Below are 21,829 nucleotides of genomic sequence, written 5' to 3' on the forward strand. Positions count from 1 at the left end.
AGATATGTTAAACTTCACAAAATGTTATTTATTTATTTTAGTATCTTTTTTTATTTTTTTAATGTAGGTAAACAACTAAAGGATATTACTATTAGAGATAGTATTATTTTCTAACTGTTAATGACAATTATTTGCGTTCTATTATGATGCTATTGATATATTAAATTGCCAAGTATTGCATAACATAATTTAACATTTAAAATATCTGTTCTATGAATATATTTGATAACTCATTTTGTTTTTTAAATTGATTATTTTTCTAGTGAAATGTGTTAATTTGTTTTGTATATTGAGTTTTAATTTAATAAAACTTCAAAAAACTATCAATAGCACTTGTTTGGAAGGTTAAATTATAAAGTTTGATATCATTTTGGAGATAAAAAAACAACAACACTTAAACAAAAAAAGTTTTTTTAAATGGAATCCTTTAAAGAATATGTTATAAAATTAGACCAGAAAAAAAAAACTAAGAAAAAAAAAAGTTATACCAAAGAATTATTTTGCAAAAATGCAAAAACCCCGTTTGACGGTGTTACATTTATTTTTTAACTAAGACAATTATTTTTTTATAGGAGATTTTAATTTGAAATCATTTTTTGTAATATTGTGGGTTAACACGCGCACGCACGCACGCACACACACATGCATAATTCTTTAAGAAGACCTAACGACCGCCCTCCGTACCGATTTCTTTTTCGTCACTATTCTTATCAATATTGCTTTTTTTTGCCGGTGCTCTAAACATTGCCCCACGGTTGTGGCAATAATAATTTAATATTTTAAAATATAAACATTGTTCAAATAATTTTATACCATTAGTCTATTTTTGATATTTTTATAACTATTATGGAAACCAAGGAGCTAAACTTTTATTAAAGCTCCGTAAAAGAAACTTAAAAGGCTAAAATCTAATAAATTAGTTGGTCATAATGATATTTATTGCAATGTTATTATCGACTTGTACGAAGTCATTAAAAAAGATATTCTATTTCAAGTTTTACAATGTTTAGTAAAACAGGGTATTTTCCCGACAATCTAAAAATAGCCAGAGTTTCACCAATATTTTAAGGGGTTGACAAAATAGTTTCACCAATATTTTTATTTGAATTTTAAATTTAATTTAAAATTCAAATAAAAAGAGAACTAACAATTAAATTTTTAGAAATCAATATTGATGAAAACTTTAGTTAGAAGTATCATTTGTTATGCAACAAAGTTGCTCGAAATATAGGAGTAATGGACAAAGCTAGAAATGCTTTAAATAAACACAGTTTAACGCAACTATATTTCTCTTAAATCCATTGCCTTATAAATTATTCAAATATTGCCTGTAGTAAAACCAATAAATCTAAACTACTACCTCTTTATCATCAGTAGAAGCATATTGCTCGTCTTATCAATTATAAAGATCAATTTGCTCATGCCAAACCAATATTATTTCAAATGAAAATTCTAAATTTTTATCAGCTGAATATTTTTATCATACTTTGTTTTATGTACTAATGTAAAACAAATGCATCTCCTGTTTCTTCTTATAATCTACATACCTTAAAAGATAAAAATAAATATAACTTAAGAAATGGTAATCTAATTCGGTAACCTTTTTCTTTAACTAATTTTGGAAAGTCACATATTTCATTTCGAGACGCTTTTCTTTGAAACAAAATAGTTCTTATTTTTGTTTTTATTTATATAACTGTATATTTTGTTATATTTTTTTTATTGTATAACGATTTTTATCTTATCTATCTTATTGTATAAATTTATTGAAAAGAGCGAAAAAAAAAAAAAACTAACTAAAAATTGCTGACTACTCTTATTTACCGCGTTCGAAAACCTAGCAACAAAATTTTTTTTTGTGTTTTTGTACACGAGTTAACTCAACGAATATTATTTTCTGTATACAATAATAGCAGGATTACTATATTGATAAGAATGTGATTACAATCAAATAAATTAGGCAGTATAATAATAATCTGTTTAATTGGAGATTTGTTTATAAAGTAAATAAAGAAAAAGTAATAAGCGGGTTTAAATTTTATTTAAATAGTTCTTTTGTCTTATAAATGGAATTATAATTAATAGTATTAAAGTTTTAACATTGAGCTAATAATATTAACTTATAAAGTATTATAATAATCAATAAAAATGATAATATAAATTAATAAGCAAAATTGCTTTTAGTTATCTTCTTTTCAACGTATCATAAAAATAAACCAAATTTGCTTATGACTTCATTATTATTATTATTTTTTTTATAGCAGAAGCTTTTTTAGTGCAACTAGTATGTCACTAAATAGGTCATTTATATGTACCTTTTTATTAACTTAATTTTATAAAAAAAAATTCTAAAAAAAAAGTTGATAAATGGTATTTGAAATTTTAATTGATTTGTGCTCTACTTTATTTTCAAAGCAAATGTTATTCATGTTTATATGTTACTTTCTTAAAAAAGTTGCCTGAAGTTGCTAGTAAAAACCATGTTTGTTATATTTAAAGCTTTTTTTTAACTATTTTTAAAATTACATTATTAAGTAAATATACTAAATGGCAGATAAAAATTATTAATGATATTTAAGATCATTAACAGAGAAATATAATTGGTTCCAAAGTATCTTGAAAATGTGTAAAAAGTTACTCTTTGAAAGATTTTTTATATAGTTTTTAGGATGTTTTTTGCATACTTTCAAAATTTTAGGATTGATATATACATATATATATATATATATATATATATATATATATATATATATATATATATATATATATATATATATATATATATATATATGTAAGTATATATATATATATATATGTAATTATATATATATATATATATATATATATATATATATATATATATATATATATATATATATATATATATATATATATATATATATATATATATATATATATATATGTAAGTATATATCTATATATATATGTAAGTATATATATATATATATATATATGTAAGTATATATATATATATATATATATGTAAGTATATATATATATATATATATATATATATATATATATATATATATATATATATATATATATATATATATATATAATATATATATGTATAAGTATATATATATATATATATATATATATATATATATATATATATATATATATATATATATATATATATATATATATATATATATATATATATATATATATATATATATATATATATATATATATATATATAGACACACACACACGCATGCACACACATATATCTGCTGAAACTAAAAAAATCCTGCAAAGCGTGAAACAGCTTTAAATTTAAATAAGTTGTTTTAAGTTGAATTGGTTAAACTTAAAACAAAGAAAAAAGAAAACACATTTTTTTGCTTTAAAATAAGCTATTTTAATTAATAAAAGAGTGCAAACACAGAACAATATCCAGGGATTGGGTAAAAACATGTGTTTTTATTTATTTGAACTCCAAAAGTAAACCAGACCACCAAAATTAGTGGCATAAAATAAAAGGATCTCTCTAAATAAATTTTTAGCTAATGTGTAACAGATTTTTTTAACAAAGCATGGCTAATCATGTTTTACTATGTCACATATTGATCCTTGTGCAACCATGTAATTCTCTAGTCACAAGTTTTATTAATCTAACCCCTGCAAAACATGTTTTTATGCTTTTGTTGGGTGATTTTAAAAAAAATATTTATGAAGGCATTCCTTTGAATATTTGTTGTTGACCCAATATAATAAGCCAAGTTTACAAAAGATTAAAGAAATTAAATTCTTCTTCGTATCTCTATTGTCGTAGGCCCCTCACACTTTGAGAGTTTTTAGAAGAGTTTTTTTTCTGTATCCATTTTAATGTATTGAATTATAATTTGGGCTAATGTTTAAGATTTAACTTGCTGTAACTTTTTAACTATGTTATGGTTTTTATTTGTTATTAATATTATTTATTTTAATGTTACATATAATTTTTATTTATTATTTAGGTTCATGAATTTTAGTTATAATATAATATGCGGTTAAAAGTTTCTCTTTTTAAAGAAATTCATATCCTTTTCAAAATGGGTTTATGTATTTTTTTATATATTTATTAATACCTTTTATAGTTATTTATAGTAAGATTTTCTTATATATGTTTTTCATATAAACCTCAAATTTGTACATATATAATTATTAATTTTGCAAAATACTTGCAATTTATTCCTTGACATGTTGAACATACTGAAATAGTAACTTGTGTTGGATGGCTTAATGCCGATGAATTGTTCTCTGCAGGGTGGGATTTTTTTCTTTTGTTTTTAAAGATATGATATTTTACATGCATACTTTTATTTCATTTATTATGTTGTTTTAGAAGTTTGTACTCTTTAATAAATTTGAATATAGTTTTTAACATTTTAGAGATGATCATAAAGTTGTTAAATCTCAGATATCTGGAGAATCATCTTTAGTATGTTTTTAAAAATTATTTAATTTGTTTCTATAATTTAAACATTGATTAAAAAACCTTATAAAACTCAGACAAATGCAAATTTGATATTGTGAACTGCTGTAGTAAATAAATTTTGTTTTATTTCAATTGTGTTGTTACAACGTTTCTGCAAACATCTATCTACATTATGTTAGCTTGTAATTAAGGGAAATTATCAAATTTGTTGTAAAAAGTAAAAAATACATTAAGATGAAAAATTTATAAAGACATTTTCAAAGATGCATTAATATAGGTTTTTAAATATTATAAAGAAATCAACCGAACAGATTAGGAGATTCATGAAAAAACATTGGTCATTGCAATTGTTTTAATATATATATTATAATATATTACAAACTTTTTTTCTTTTTGATGCCTAATTAAAGCCAAATAAAATAAATATAAAAATAACTAGGAGTTTAAAATAATTAAACCAAAATAAAATGATAAAACTAAATGATAACAATATTATTTCAATTGAGACTGTGGTAGCAGTAAATGTTAAAAGTTAGTAAACAAATTTGATGTAATCACATGGGTACACATCAATCACATATGTACACATTAAAAATCATGTGTACATATGTGATTGATGTGTACAGATGTGATTGATGTGTGCATATGTGATTGATATATACACACTTGATTGATATGTACACATGTGGTTATTGTGTACACATGTGGTTGATGTGTACACATCTGATTGATGTTCCACATGTGATTGATGTGTACACATGCTATTGATGTGTGCACATGTAAATGATGTGTATTGGTAAAGTATTTCTGTACCTCAAAGACATATTGGGTGATATCTCAATGTTTTTTATTACATTTCTCCAAATATTTGATTAATGTGCAGAATACACATATTTTAAAAGTTTTGAATAGGTTTCTTTGATGACTAGCGTTTTTTCATCTTATTTTCGTTGTCTGTTATATTTGGAATACATGTTAGTTTAATTTTTTAATTTAAAGTCTTTAATGTTAAAAATGGGTTAAATGTTACAAAAGGTTTGTTGCAAGACTTTTTGTTTTCTTATTTGATGCAGAATCAGTTACAAAAAAGTTTAGACTAACGTCTGTCATATGGTCTTTGAGTAATAAATTGATTATTAGTAAGCTACTTTATCCATCTTGCATAATTGTTGTTGTTGTCTCTTATTGGGTGTGTTGATCCATTATTTTGTTGTTTACTTACTCATAAACTTTTTTTAACAGCTCTCTAAGCATTTTATGTTTTGGTGGACTAAATCCTGGTCCCAATTAACGGATAATGTTGAATTCTAAAACTAGAATGGTAGATAAGTATGAGGTGTTAAAGTCATCACAAATCTTAGCAAGCACTATCACACTGGCATGCAAATACTTTTTTTTTTCAAACACTTGTAGCAAAATTTAATAATACTTTGTTTTAAAAGTATTACTTTCACACAAGCAATCTGAAACTTAAAAATATTTTCTTGGATTAAACTCAGCTGCATTGACCTGTCCTTAATCAAAATAATTGAATAAATATTTTTAGTCAAAGCACCATTGTATAGAGAAGAAATTAATAGGAGCCTATGTAAGCATCTCTTAAACAATGTTTGTCTTCTTGAAGAATTACTTGAAATGACAAAGTAGGATTTAATGAGGAATGTTCCTATTAAACCCAGTTTTGAAACAATGAAAATTTTCTCATTTAGAGTTTATAGAAAACTGAAGAGTTGCATGTTTCTCAAAACATCTATAAAACTTAAGAATTTTTAATCAAGCAATATTCATAACTTCACTTGAAAAAAGAAGCTTTTCTATGTAATCTAATGTAAATATTAAGTAATTATAGAAATATTTGTTGCCTATTTATGTTGGTTTTATCTTGTTTCTGTTTCTTTTTTTTTTTTTAAAGTTATGTTGGGTTAATAATTTTTCACTATATCAAATAATTTGCACATTAAATGAAAAATATGATTTAATTTAATCTAGAAAACTACTAACCTGAGGTTAGTAATTTAGTCTGATTTGATTTCTTATTGAATATATTATCCATGTTTTCTTGTGATGTTAATGAAAATACTTAATAAGCGAAAGTTGAAAGTCACATATCCATCTGAAAACCAAAAAGCCAGTAAGATTTTTTTGGGCAACTTTTTTTTTACCTTTTGGTAATTCCACGTCTTTGTGTTTAGGCATGTAAGAAAATTAAAATTGTTTTTAATATTAATGCACAAAAATAAAGTAAAAAATACATAATAAAAATAAAATTCAAAATACCCAATAATTAAAACCATTAAAAGACTACTGAGATCACTTATTTTCTATTTTTTAATTACATTTACTAGGCTGTTCAGTTAGGTCAAGATTGTTATGCTACAGATATACATTGGTTCCCTAAAGGCGCTAGCAGCAAAAAAGCAGGGAATGAAATTTTTGCTCTTGCATCCACTGAAGGTAACTTTTGCATTATTTCATTAGTATTTTATTTTTGTAGAAATGATATTTTATTTTTCTTTGTTAGAAGTAATTATTTATTAGATGTATTTTAAAAATAAAGTATATATTTTTAGGAAAACTATACTTTATATCAAAGAGCGGCAGAATTGAAAAAACCGTTGATGCCCATCGTGGTGCGCTTTTATCTTGCAGATGGAACTATGATGGAAATGCTATAGTTACAGGTAATTTTTTATAAAAATGTTTATCATTTTAACAATTGACATTATCACTGTTAACATATCTTGAAAAATTTTATAAAGAATTATTTTTTTTTAAGGTGGTGAAGATGGTCAGGTAAAAGTGTGGTCAAGTAGCGGAATGTTGCGTTCAACCCTTCTAACATTAGGTAGTAAATCTAACTATCCGAAATGATCAAATTTTGTTTAATTTTATATGTGTATTTTATTTTTAAACTTTTTCAAAATAAATGCATCATATATTAAGGAGACCTGAAGTACATTATCAATCTTAAAGCTTTTTATCCCACCTTTGTTCTTTCCAGAAAATAACTTTGTAATTAGGATAACCAAGATATAATTGTATTATGTCAACAAAAAAAAATTCTATTATGCCTAAGTGAATGCTAAGAGATAATACAATGCACTGGGAGGAATGGTGAGAGATAACACAATGCACTCGGAGGAATGCTGAGAGATAATAAAATGCACTAGGAGGAAGTACTTTTTTTTGATATGTGTAAATAAAAGTATGTATTATATATTATTGCAAAAAATAAAATGACTCAAAATCTTATTTTAAAAATTTGCTCATTTCTGCAAAAATTCAAAATTCAAAATGCTCTAGCTATAATGTGATTAAACTGTTTTTCTAACTAAACCCTCACTTAAAGTGAACAAACTTATTTTTTATTTTATATTTTGATTAATTTAGATTAGTCATTAATTGTCTTACACTTATTATTTACAAATTATTATTTTTTATTCATCAATTAACAATTTATTTATTTGTAACAAGTGATAACTAAAAATCTAAACAAAGTTTGTGTAAATATAAAAATACAAAGGAAAAATTTCATATAATTGCAATCACTTCTATTTTGTTGAAAATTTAATTCTTTAAATGTATTATTAAAAAATAATTTATTTAGGAATAGTTAAAAATGAAAAAAAAGCTTATAATGAAGACTCGCTTAGAAAACGAGTGTACGCATTTTTGGATTTGCATCTGGATGACAACAAAAACTTTATTGTAAATAAATTTTTTGTTGTCATTAGTCATTGTTGTACAAAGAAGCATTTTCGAATGGAGAACATACCAAAATCTACTATTTATAATATACTTAAAAGAAAGGGGAACAATATAGGAACAGAAAGAAAAGTTGGAAGTGGTCGCAAAGCAATAAAGATGTCTGTAAAAGAGATAAAGCGCCTTAAAAAATCGATTGATCAAAAGGATAGTATTTCACAGCGTGGTCTTGCAAAACAATTTCATGTATCACAACCGTACATATACAAAATTATTCACCAAAAAACAAGCATTCGTTATTGTAAAAAAAGAACACCAGCTCAAAAAGCAGCTGTTCATTCAAAGTGCCGCAGGTTGGTTTTGATTTTTCGGGAAAAAGTTGTTATTATTGACAATGAATTGTATTTTTATTGTATACTTATTTGAGCAACACTAATATTTCTGGAAATGCTGGATTTTACTCTTCTGACATAAATGCAGCATCAAATGATGTAAGGTTAAAAAGAAAAGACAAATTTGAGCCAAAATTACTTGTTTGGATTGCATTCTCTACAAAGGGAATCTCTCAGCAGTACATTGCTCCGTCAGGCCAAGCAGTCAATGAAGATGTGTATATTTCAAAATGTCTTGTTAGATTGGAGAAATTCGTTAAAAAACATTATAAAAATGGCAATATTGTTTTTTGACCTGATCTAGCTTCGTCACATTATTCCACGTAAAGTACAAAGTTATCTTAAAGCAAAAAATATTGAGTTTGTACCAAAAGAGCATAATCCTGCTAATGTGTTAGAATTATGTCCAATTGAAGATTTTTGGTCTGAACTTAAGAGATTAGTGTACAACAAAAACTGGCAAGCTGAAAACCAAGACAAACTTAAAAAGCGTTTAGAGTTTTCAATTAAAAGAATTGACATAGAACATGTACATCGGCTTGCTGCTGCCACACTTACAAGAGTAGACACTGTTTGTCGTCATGGCATGAAAAACTTATAAATCTTTTTATTTTTATTATTCAGATGTTTTTTGTTATTATACTTTTTAAATTGTTTAAAAAGATGACTCTGTTAAAAAGTTATACCATTTCTAATTTTTTCCAGATTTTTAGTTATCATATGTTATTTGTTATTTGATATGCTTGCAAGGTGTAATTTGTAGGTGGTGGTTACCTGGTGGGGTAATCTGAGTCTTTATAAAAATTGTATTTAGTTTTAAGCTAAATATTTATGTAGCCCTCAACATTAGAAAAAATAAGGTTGCCAAAAAGTCGCTGACCGAGGTTTGTCTTTAGGTTGGTGTCAGGTCGACACAATATTAAAAAAAATGGATTTTCAAATCAACGAACTGCAAACATTTAGCATAAAATTGAATAAATAATTTCATAATTTCTTTCAATTTTTTAGTTTGTAAATTATATGGTAATTGGTTGGGTGTCTAATGACAACTTGCACTATCTTTAATTTTAACAAATCCTAAATGCTTACCTTTGTTAAAAAGTTATAAGAAAATCAAATTTAAATTTGCAAGCATATTTTATTACTTATTTAAATCTATTTTTATAATGTTTTTCAAATTTCTTTTCAAATCCTATTCAATTATAAAATGAATTTTTGTTCAGCTGTGTCAGTATATTCAGTTGTGTGGAGTCCTAACTCAGATGCAATACTTTGTACAAATGGAAAACAGCTGATGATTAAACCACTACAACCTTCTGGTAAAGTTACTCAGGTAATTTTGAATTAGTTTATTTAACTTATAATTAAGCGAGGAGCAGATGCAATTTTTTTGTTACCTTGGTGAAAATAAAGCTTGCAAATAAAGCTTGCATGAAAAACCTCAGATGGAAATCTTCCTAGTGATAGTATCACAATAAAATTGCTTATTCCTGATCTGCAAAACAGGTTAGCACCAGAAAGTTGTAAAAAATTGGTTTAACTCTTCTATAATCACACCAAAAACACCAAAAATAAAAAATTACACATAGACCAAAAAATTTTTTTTTATCTATAGTTACTATTAGTTATAACAACATTTGGCGTATAGTTTAACTTTAAGCCATATGCTGATTTAACTATAAGCTAAATGTTGAATTGACTCTAAGCCATAGGTTGAATTAACTGTAAGCCATTGAATTAATACATGACTGCTGACTCAATTAAATTTGTGATTTTTTTTTTAAACAAATCTTTGTTTTCTACCAGTTAAACTTTAACAATATTTTTATTTTCTGATAAAACAGGGAAAACATTTATCTGAGGAATTTTTAAAATTAGTGAAAGCTCAAACTCAATAAAAAATCAAAGAAATACAAAAAATAAAAAAAATCTAAAAAAAAAGTTAATTTTTCTTTTTTTTTTTTTAATAAAAAAAAAATGAACTTTAAAGAAATTAAATGTATCAATAGGCCATCACTCATTTTGGTTCAAATTTTTGTTAAAAGGACCCAGCTGCTGCGAAGGCTCATCACTGCAAATCAAATGTAGAAATTTAATTAATCTTTTACTTTTAAGAAACTGTTGAATCATTTTTAATGAACTGTCACAGCTTATATTGCCATCAGAGTGCACTATGTGCTTTGGGGTGGCCAAAATACAAAAAAAAGTTGTCTCAGATTTTTGAAAACTAAGTTCCTACTGCTTTAAAATACTCAGATTAAGGAAAATTTCTTTCTTCTGCTAATATGCATATATGTTAAAGAGTATCAAATTATATACGTCTTAAGATGCTCAAAAAAAAAAAAACTTTTTTCTTTTTCAATTTTCATGATGTTTTAAGCCGAAAAAAAAAGTTTAAATCACAACTTCCAACTTCCATGAACTCACAAAAAATATAGAATCAAAAGGTATTGACCAAATTATTATTAAATAACGTGGAATTGAGTCTATTTTTAAAAAAATTAGCTGCGACTTTTTGCGACTATGCAAGAAATTTCTCTTTGAAGTTTGTGCTACCTGGATTACAGCCAATTTTCAATTTTTTGTTTTCCCAAGTGATAATTGATCAAAAGTCTACATAAGACTTTGTATTCAATAATCAATTGAAAATGATAGCTTATTATTGATAATTGACATTTAATTGGGTAATTATTTGCATATGTGTTATTATCCTATGCTTAAAATTAACATTCCATGCTTGAAATCAACATAATTAAAAAAAAAATTAAAAAGTTAAAAGAATAAAAAGTTATATATTCTACTAAAATTAAAAGCAATGGATTTTACAACTAAAGATATTATTAGCTGTTTCAAATATTCAACAAAAGAAGAAAATATAAACAATGCTTTACTTTTCATAACCTCTAGAGTTTGTATGAGTGATGGTAAAAAAGAAAACTTGGTACAAAAGTTAAATGGAGTTGAATCGAATTACCAAAGATTTTGAAGAGATTCATCAAGAAACACAGTTTTTTTTGAAAAGAAACATGAAAAATGGTTGAATCAAAAGTTTGAAATAGACTTTTTGTCATTGGAATTGACACAAAATATAAAAGGCCAACCAATAAAAGATTTTGATGATATGAATAAGAGAAGTAAATGTCGGATAATTGCAGGAGAGCATAAAGATTCACATCATATGTTTGTTCAGTTGACAAATGACAACGATAAAATGACAGCTGAAGAAGCGGCTGCAATAATAATTGACGTAGATCTTAGCATATTCAACAGTTGAAAAAGCACTTAAGTTGTGTGGTCCACAGGATAATCACTTTGGCTTTGTACAACCAAGCATTTTCTGATTCTGTTGACAGTCAAGATTCAAGCATGTTTGCAATTGTAACAACACCTTTGAGGCTTAGTGTGTCAAATTCAAGAAATGACTTTTTGTGGACCAACTTAATACCTCTTAGTGTAAGATTTTGTAGGCCAATTGAACTTCATTACATCAAAGAAACTGCCGTAGTCGTTTTAGGAAAAAAATGTCAAATAGAAAATGAAATTTTTGATTTGCATTCAGTGAATATTGAATTGGTTAATGGAAAGTTTGTTATTATTGATTTCAATTTTATTTTGTGCATGATTGATGGAAAGGTTTTAGCAATTATAACAAACACATCGTCAACACAGTGCTGTCGTATTTGTGGAGCTACACCAACTGCAATGACTTGTTTGAAGAACTTTCTAAGTGGATTTACAGCAAAAAAAGGTACACTTATCTTTGGGATATCTCCGTTACATGCTTGGATAAGATTTCTAGAGTGTCTTTTACATATTTCATACCGACTTGAATTCAAAAAATGGAGAGTAACCAAAGAATTCAAGAAAGTATACGATAACAAAAAGAAATTTATCTAGCAATTAATGTTCAAAAGGAAGCATCTTAGTGGAGCAGGAACATCTACCACCAGAAATGTTTGCAGAAAAGCGTTCTCTGACCCAAAAGAACTAAGCGAAATATTAGGGATTGATAAAACAATTATTAAATGTTCAAAAATATCTTAATTGCAATAAGTTGTCAGCAAACATTGAATCCAGAGTTATTTGAGCTATACTGAAAAACGGTATACTGTCGATATTTAGATCTGTATGATTGGTATAAAATGCCGTCAACAGTTCACAAAGTTCTTGCACATGGAGCAGAAATAATGATAAACTTGCCAGTTCCCTTGGGAGTTTTAGCTGAGGAAGCTTCTGAATGCCAAAACAAATATTACAGACGACATTGTAAACTACATGCTTGTAAATGTTCAAGACAAGCAAATTTTAAAGACGTCTTTAACAGTTTAATGAGATCATCCGATCCTCTTATTAGTTTTATCTCCTTGGAATCTAGACGGGCGAAGAAAATTGTACTCAAATTTCCAGAAAAAGTAAAGAGTTTTTTAATTTTAGAAGTGGACAATAAGGAATCTATAAAACTGATAGAACTAGAATCCTCAGACTTAGAATTATCGGAACCAACAAAAATGATTAATTTAGAAGATGAAATAATAAATGACTTAAAAGCTACTAATGAAGACTATTTAGAAGATGAAAACATTGATGTGTGAAATAAATATAGCAACATTAAAAGTAAAAATTGTGAAAAATTATTACTTTAAAGAAAGTTTTTTAAATATTCTCTTTTTAAAAATTAAAACAAGTTTGTAACCTTTTGTAGAAGTACTAGTGTCCTCCTAGGTATTTATGGCCTACACAGTTTACTAATTAGGTCTGTAAAGGTAATGGGTTATCTTTACAAGTTACCTGCTCCAACGAAACAGTATAATTAATAATAAATAATATAATCAGCGGCGCAGCTAGTTGTTCGAAGTTGTCCCTAAAAAACAGTCATTAGGGCCCAACAAATCTTAACAATTTTTACTTCATTAAATTTAACTAAAAAAAAAAAAAAAATTTTAAATTTGTACTTTTATAAAAAACTCTTAAAATTGGGTTAAAATGCAGCGCCATCCAGGTGTTTGAACTAAATAAGTTAATAAATTGTTAGTTTAAATGACATAAAGATAAAAAAATTAAATAAAAGTTGTAACTTTCTTCAAAACTATTTTTGGCCACCCATTTGTATAAAATTATGACATAGTGCACTATTTACAACATAGTGCACAAAAAATTATTTCCGAAATAAAAGCAAGAAAACAAAGCTTCACCCACTTGTGGGGTGAAGCCTTGTTTTCTTGCTTTTACTTAATTTTTTTGTTTTGTTTTTTTTGTCTGGCAATTTCGGAAATAATTTTTTGACCTTCTTCGGTTCTTTTTTGTCTGAAGATTTTCGAAATAAATGATCAGACTTCTGTGATGACAGAATTTTGACTTCTGTAACGACCTATTTCTAATGTGAAAGCTAGCTGGCTGGCTTTTACATTAGGAATAGGAATCCTTTTGGTCTTTTAGTGCTGAGAAAGCAGGCTTCTTGTTGCTTCCTACTTCAAGTGTACTGAGTGACATTTTAAGGTAAGGTTTCTCATACAGCATATCTTGAATCACTGATTGCATTCTGTGGGTTTAACAAGTTTGATATTTAGTTTAAAGCAGTCTTCCAAACTTCAGCATTGTGCAAGCTCCCAATTATTACTGTGCAAACAAGTTTTTTCTGTTTGTTAATTTGTGTGTTAATGTTTTTTCATCCACAAGATATTACTGTACAAACAAATTTTTAAACTAAGTTCTGCTGCTTTTTTATGTGGCAGAACATATACATATATATATATATATATATATATATATATATATATATATATATATATATATATATATATATATATATATACATATACTTTATATATATATATATATATATATTATATATATATATATATATATTAGTGATGTACCGATTAATCGGCATCGGCATCGGCATCGGCTTAATCGGCCACTTTTTGTACAATCGGAATCGGTATCGGCATCGGCCTTTTTTTATTAATTTACCGATATGCATTACCGATGGCATTTTAATACTTTTATCCTGCATTTTGATTATTATTAAATAATAAATAATCTAAACTTTATGCATCGCTTAGAATTTTTAGAAAAATTGTTTATTTTGACTTTGTTTACAGGCAAGTTTATTTATTTGGGTCCAAGTATTTGTTCACCAGTATGGATTACATGAAAAAATTTACCCAATTTAAAGCTCTATGGCTTTATATCTTCAAAACTTTAATAATTAGTTAATTCATCGGTATCGGCCTTTTGCTATCCATCGGCATCGGTATCGGCATTGGCCAAAAAAGTGTTATCGGTACATCACTAATATATATGCATATATATATATATATATGCATATATATATGCATATATATATATATATATACATAAAAGTATATATAAATATATATAAATGTATATATATATATATATATATATATATATATATATATATTTATTTGATTTTTCTAATTCAACATTTTTTTTTTTAAATATTTTCATCTAACTTTTTTTATTCTGCACTTAAAGGCATTTACAAAATAATTTTGATAACTTTCCTAAAATCTTTAAGTCATTGTCTATATATATATTATATATTATATATTATATATTATATATATATATATATATATATACATAAATATATATATATATATATATATATATATATATATATATATATATATATATATATATATATAATATATATATATATATATATATATATATATATATATATATATATAAATATATATATATATATATATATATATATATATATATATATATATATATAATATATAATATATAATATATAATATATATATAGGGTATGAAATCATCCAAAAAAAATATGAAATCATCCAAAAAAAACATTTTCGACACCTTTACATCTCAGAATTTATTCATTTTTACCTCACTTGCAGTCCATATTAAAAAAATAACAACTGCGAAAATTTTAGTTAAAAATACACATGGGTTTCAGAGATATCGTCAGTTGAAATAATGCTGACTCATCATTTTAGTGATTATCTGATTCGACTACAAAGCAACTTTGACATTTAATATCTTTATAATGGCTTGGGGAAATTTCTTAAAATTTGGTACCCCGATAGATTTTTATTCAAGGAATCCAAAAATAGCACCCTCAAGACTTGATTGTCTCAGGAAATTATTGACTTGTAAATTAATGATTTTTGGAGGTAAAATGAAGAATGTGGTCCAAAATTCCTAGTTAAAAGTTTAATTGTATATCATTATTTCTATCTTAAGTCTACTGAAAAAAATTAGATTCATCAATACTTCATCTAATACTTGATCAAAATTTGCATTTAAAAATGGTATCTTTTTAGAAAAATTTAAATTTTGTAAGGAAAGCAATTGAAATGTTTTTTAAAACATTTATTTAAATAAAACACCAAATTGTGTTATTTAGTGACTATTTTAAGATATTTATATTCATACTAGCAGTAAGCAACCCGTAATACGGGTTAGTAATAAATAACAATTTGACTTGATATATTATCTGAAAAATATAAAATACAAATTCATCTATTTGGGCTGCCATTGTCCGAGTTTTTTCGCTGAAGAACGCTATAAAACTTTTAGTTCAGCATTGTGCTCTCCTCCTTAAAAATTGGGACAATGGCAGCCTTAAGCTTTTATTGGTCTTGGCATTTAGTAACGACTACATAATTTTAGATATTAGGTTCTTTTTAATAACAGCAAGCACCAAAGAAGGAAAGCCAAATACAACTTACCAATACCAAAAGAAAAAAAAAGATCATCTCAAACTACAAAAGCATTATTTTATAGGTTTATTATTGTATTTTAGAATAAGTAAGTTTATTAATAAAGGGGAGCATTATTTTCTATATTTATAATTGTGTTCATGAATTAGTGGCTCGTAAAACATTTCTTAAACATGGTCAAAATCAATTATGGTACCAAAAAATACATAAGAGCTTGGTAATAACAGAGTGTTCCAACAGTGATCTCCTTTATTAATAAACTCTCGTTAAACAGAGAGGAGACAAACTGTGTTTCAAAGGCACTGTGTTAAAAAAAGTTACAATAAGTTATTATATTCATAACTTAAGTTATTGTTTTTGATGAAATTCACAAAAAAATATATTTTAGCACAAAATAGCTATAGCACAATTAGCCATTAAAAAAAAGCTTTTAAATGTTATCACAAAACGAAATTATTTTTACCTCAATAGTTTAGAATCCCAATTTCTTCTTAACTGTGAATAATGATTAACACAGTAAATTTCATATCATATGAATTTACTAAATTAAAACCATGTTTCAAAGTAAGTAAACTAATAAAGCAATGACAACTAAAAAAAACAAAAACGAATACAATTATGTTTGAGCTAAAAAAAATAAATAAAATAAAATCATTTTATTTTAGGATAATTATAATCAGTTATTTGAAAATATAATAAAGTTTGATTCTTAAAAAAATGCGGTGACTAATATTAGAACTAAAATATATATAACAAATCTGATAATAGTCTAATTTTGTAGTCATAAAAAAAGTTATTATAATAATCTTTAAAATATCAGTCATGATATCGTTGAATATCTGAATGTAATGAGAAACAAATTAAGTATAATAAAAAGTAGATATACATAGGGTTGAATTTCAATTAAAACATAAATATTAGCACTTATTCTAAATGGTCCAAGAAATTATAATTGGTAACTTTGAAAAAAGAAAAAAAAAAAGAAAAAGATATGTAGCTTAACAAATTCTAGTATTTTTATTTTGATACTGATTATAATAAGATTTATACTTAGTCTTAGTTCTAAAGTGTCTTAAGTAAAAAATAATTAACAGAAATTAAGACCACCCAGCACTATATAGTGCCAAGTAATACCACAACTTAGTAACATCTCTTGACTGGCAAGGATAACAATCTTGCTTTACGCACTGCTAAGTAACAGGACTTTTAAAACTTTAAAGTAAAAAAAACAGAATATAAACATATATATGCTTTAAACATATTATATTTTATAAACTATTAACATTTACTCTATTACACATGAAAACATACCTATCATAAACTATTAATTAAAATTTGAAAATAAATTTATGTATTTTTTTTACCACACCACTATAGTGGGTTGCAGGCAAAAGTAATAAAAAGGTTTGGTTTACCAGATCTTTTTATTACTTTAACTTTTTAGTTGTAGCCATAGCATTTTCATAGTTTTTTTAAGACTTCCTAAGTAAATAGAAAACTATAACCGCACCCTGGTCTAACGTTACATTTGTAACAAAGGTTGCTTACATCTTCATGTAAGGCATCATATTGCATGCTTCTCAGTTTGATTTGGTTATTTCCCTGGAAGCAGGTGGAACACCATCTTCTCCAACGAATACATGTTAATGTTGCGGAAAATTTTAGATACCCCTAGCAACCAAATTAACAATTTTATTGTGGTACTTCATCAAATATTTTTTAGCACAGCAATGCTTACAGATCTGGTTCATTTCTCCTAAATAATTATAATCTAGAACAGTATCACTTCTTGCTATACAATACATTCTTATTGTCTAGCAGCATTTCATAAATTTTGAGAATGATTTATCTTGCCTAGGCCAATCTCTTTCATTTACGCAACTATTACTTTCAACTTGTCTAACCATGATGTTCTAATTTAGGTATAAATTAGTTTCTTCTTACCGAGAAGAAACTAATTTATACCTAAGCAGCATTTCTTACATTTTGATGACAATTAATTTCAGCTTGCCTAATCATTTCATTAAATAATAAATTATTTTTAAGTTGATAGTATTTCTTCTAATAACTTATTTAAGCCTAATAACATCCATTTAAATTTCACTATCATCATTAAACATATTAACAGTGGTATTACTACTGTATTAACAAATAAATTATTTATGTTAGAGTTATGATCTTTTTTATAAAATTATTTACTACTATTTTAAGTGAACATAAGGATAAAATAAACAACTTTAATAAATTGCCATTAATTTAAAAAAAAAAAAGGATAAAAAAAAAAGAAATTATCAATATTTTAAAATATAAAAATATTTAAAAAATACAAAATATTAACATATCTACAAAATGGTAAACATGTCTATCAAGAGATAAATAATAATGTTCAAGTAAAAATCAACAAAAACCTGCAATCCTAATAACAAATATATTACTTAATAATAAAAACAAAAACATAATGTTGAATCTTACTTGGTTTCTTATCTATAAAACAAATTTATGTATCTATTTAAAAGAAAAAAAAAAAAAAAAAATCAAAATGCTTTATGCAATTTAAAGCAATATATTAAAAAAAAAAAATCAAATGCAATTACTTTAGAATATATGATATACAAACCTCTACAATTTAACTCATTAGTTTAACCACTGGTTTACCATTGAGATCGAAAATTAATAAACAAAAATTAAAATAATTTATTATTATTATTTAAAATAACAATTTTTAAAGTAAAAACTTATAACAACTTAATTAAGAATTTATCCATATTTTTTTTTGCCATGTCAGTCAGTATATTTTTATCTAAATTAATAAAAACAATGTAACCATTAAAGAACAAATTTAAAAATATAAATATATATTCAGATACCTTAAAAAGAAGCATAACAACATTCTTTTGACAACTTCCAATCTAGTTTTTTTTACTTTTTTCTAAACCTTATTTTTTTTATCTAAGAGAAAGTATACTTATAGATACAGAGAAATATAAAATATACTGAAATATACGCAAATTTATGTAAATACCACTTAATATGAAACTGTAATTTAATAGTGTTACATGTCCACAAACAACACAACAACAGTCTTATTTTATTTAAAGAAAAGGTAACAGGCTATAAAAATTAGAAAAATACGAATAACCAACAACAAACAAACATTTATTTAAATTTTTATTGTAAAATTAAACAATGAACAACATCAATTCCACTTAAAACTAAAAATTTATCAGCTCTAATCGGCTTGCAGACCTTGCTTAAAAGACCGCGTGGAGTAAAGAAACACTTTTAGAAAAGCCTAGAAACTACTCTATTAAAAACGAAAGTGAAACAACACTAACACTATTAAATTACAGTATTCATATTAAGGGAGGGCCAGGGGACTCTGACTAATACTGCCTCCCCCCCCCCCCAATCTCCCTGAATTTTTTTTTTTTTTTAATGTAAATTGAATTAATAATTGTTAAAATATAATTTAAAAACATATATATATATTTTTAGTTTAAGTTTGAGAAACTTTATAAACTACAATTTATTTTCATTATTTCAAATCGATAAATACTTACCTCTTATTTTAAAATAAGCACTCAAAACTGAGATCTTTTCACAATTTTAAAAATTTTAAATTTTAAAGCCAAAGATACTGAAACGTTTTTTAACATTTTTATTTATATCAATATCTTTATGGTATTATTTAGTAGTTTAAGACTAATATAGTCATTGACATTATGAGGTAGACAGTGGGAATTATTTAAACTTCCCCTCCTTTTCAGCCTTACATCCAAGGATTTGAAAAAAAGAAAAAAAGAAAGGCAAATTCTAAATGCAAAACAGGTAAATAAAATTGCAACAAAATAATTTTAAATGTAGTTAATTTTTTTTTGTAACCAACTGCTTATATTCTCCATATCTAAATCGGATATGTTGTATGTACGACCTGATATTGTTGTGGGTGTAGAAATTAGGCATATAACTTCAGAATTGAGCACCCAACTATCGTCATTTCTCATTGGCCAAAAGAAGTTTTTACCTGGTCCATGTGGATGCATGAATCTGACTTTTATATCAAGGTCACTTACATCTTCAGCAATCCCTACCCACCAAAATTCGTCATAAAACATGCAATATAATCCTTTTTTTTTATGATTAACCTTAAGGACCGATATTTTTTCAAATAAATGCACCAAAAAAATCAATTTTTTTTTTATGCTTAGAACTTAGATATTGACATATTAAGAATAAAAAAAATGTCTGTTTTAAAAATAAACTTTATTTTTATACATAAATATATTGTTTTTTAATTCAAAAAAATGTAAAAATGATACATATTAGTAAAATACATATAGATATATAGATAGATACATAAAGGAAAAAATATAATATATAACTGAGAAAATATAATAATATAATAATAAAAAATATATAATAAGACGTAAACAAAATAAAATAATTAATATAATAATATTGTTTCAAGATTATTTTCACAAATTATTTTAAGCTAATACATAATGAAATGTAAAATATGTGACCGCCCGAGTTATCTTAGGTTCGGTCTTTTTGGGCCATATAGCATGACCCAAGATATCTTGGGCCTGGTCCTTAAGGAGATAATGAAATCTCTGTATTATGTTTGCTTGTTCAAATGATATTAAATGTTTCAGTGCATTTATCAATACTTGTTTTTTTATAACTTATAGTGTTAGAAGCAATTGGAATAAAGTGATGATACATCCTTGTTCCAGAAACTGTTCTTTCACCTAAATATCTTTTTTTTAATTGAACTCTTGTTTGGTCGATTTCATCTTTTGAAAATAATTTAAAACAAATTCCATTTATCTTGGCTTTACAAAAGGATTACATTAAATTAACATCTAAAATCTGCCCAGTAGTTATTTGTTTTAGACTTTCTTGACATACTACTATTTTAACAGTCCTACCAATACCATCACAGAGGGATTTACCATGATTGGTTGCAAAAAATACCCATTCAGCACTTAAATCAAAGTCTTTACTGTGATGACAAAGATTGATAAAGTTTTTAAAAATTTTAAATTGTGCTGCACAACCATCAGAAAAGTATTTCACACTTGATACATCAGGTAAATTTTCTTTGACATATCTAGTTATATCTTCCTGAGTCTTGTAAATAAATCCTGTGTCATAATCAACATCTTCTGAAAGGTAACAAAAAGATTTATGTTTGAGAAGTTTTTCCTCTATAAAATAAAGTAAAATTGTAAAGAGTGAACATTGACTTTTGTTCCAGTGATAACTTTGAACCTCATCCTGAACAACATTAAAAATTTTCAGCAAAATCTCCTAAAATTAAGCATTCGTCTTGGTTAAGATTTTCTTTACAGTTTTTCAAGTATCTACTTTGTGTTTCTGCAATATATGAATGAGTGGTAAAGTTGTCAATGCTGTCACTTAATAAATCATTAAATTCATCTAGTGGCAAAGGCTGTAATAATAGTGTTGTACAATCGGTACTCTGCCATTGCTTGAATGCTATATCTTCTTCAAGCTCATGGTCCATAAACTCTTGCACTAAAAAAGTTTTTAATGCT

The 21,829-nt window shown here is 25.4% G+C and overlaps 1 protein-coding gene across 2 annotated transcripts in view; it reads left to right on the plus strand.

Annotated features, from left to right (window-relative positions):
- Nucleotides 1–1,858: 1,858 nt before the first annotated feature.
- Nucleotides 1,859–21,829, plus strand: part of LOC100198588 (intraflagellar transport protein 80 homolog) — a 57,529-nt gene continuing 37,558 nt past the window's right edge. Inside the window, exons 1-8 of one of the 2 annotated variants that reach the window (XM_065788013.1) lie at nucleotides 1,859–2,018; nucleotides 3,990–4,050; nucleotides 4,222–4,279; nucleotides 4,405–4,453; nucleotides 6,796–6,904; nucleotides 7,021–7,131; nucleotides 7,227–7,295; nucleotides 9,771–9,880. In XM_065788013.1, the coding sequence (XP_065644085.1) occupies nucleotides 4,017–4,050; nucleotides 4,222–4,279; nucleotides 4,405–4,453; nucleotides 6,796–6,904; nucleotides 7,021–7,131; nucleotides 7,227–7,295; nucleotides 9,771–9,880 (540 nt within the window). In that variant the 5' untranslated portion in view covers nucleotides 1,859–2,018; nucleotides 3,990–4,016. Of the gene's footprint in view, nucleotides 2,019–3,983; nucleotides 4,051–4,220; nucleotides 4,280–4,404; nucleotides 4,454–6,795; nucleotides 6,905–7,020; nucleotides 7,132–7,226; nucleotides 7,296–9,770; nucleotides 9,881–21,829 lie in introns of those variants that run through there. The other variant, XM_065788012.1, reaches the window with a different exon arrangement.

This window comes from Hydra vulgaris, chromosome 01 (genome assembly GCF_038396675.1).
Source record: "Hydra vulgaris chromosome 01, alternate assembly HydraT2T_AEP".
NCBI classification, from domain to species: Eukaryota; Metazoa; Cnidaria; class Hydrozoa; order Anthoathecata; family Hydridae; genus Hydra; species Hydra vulgaris.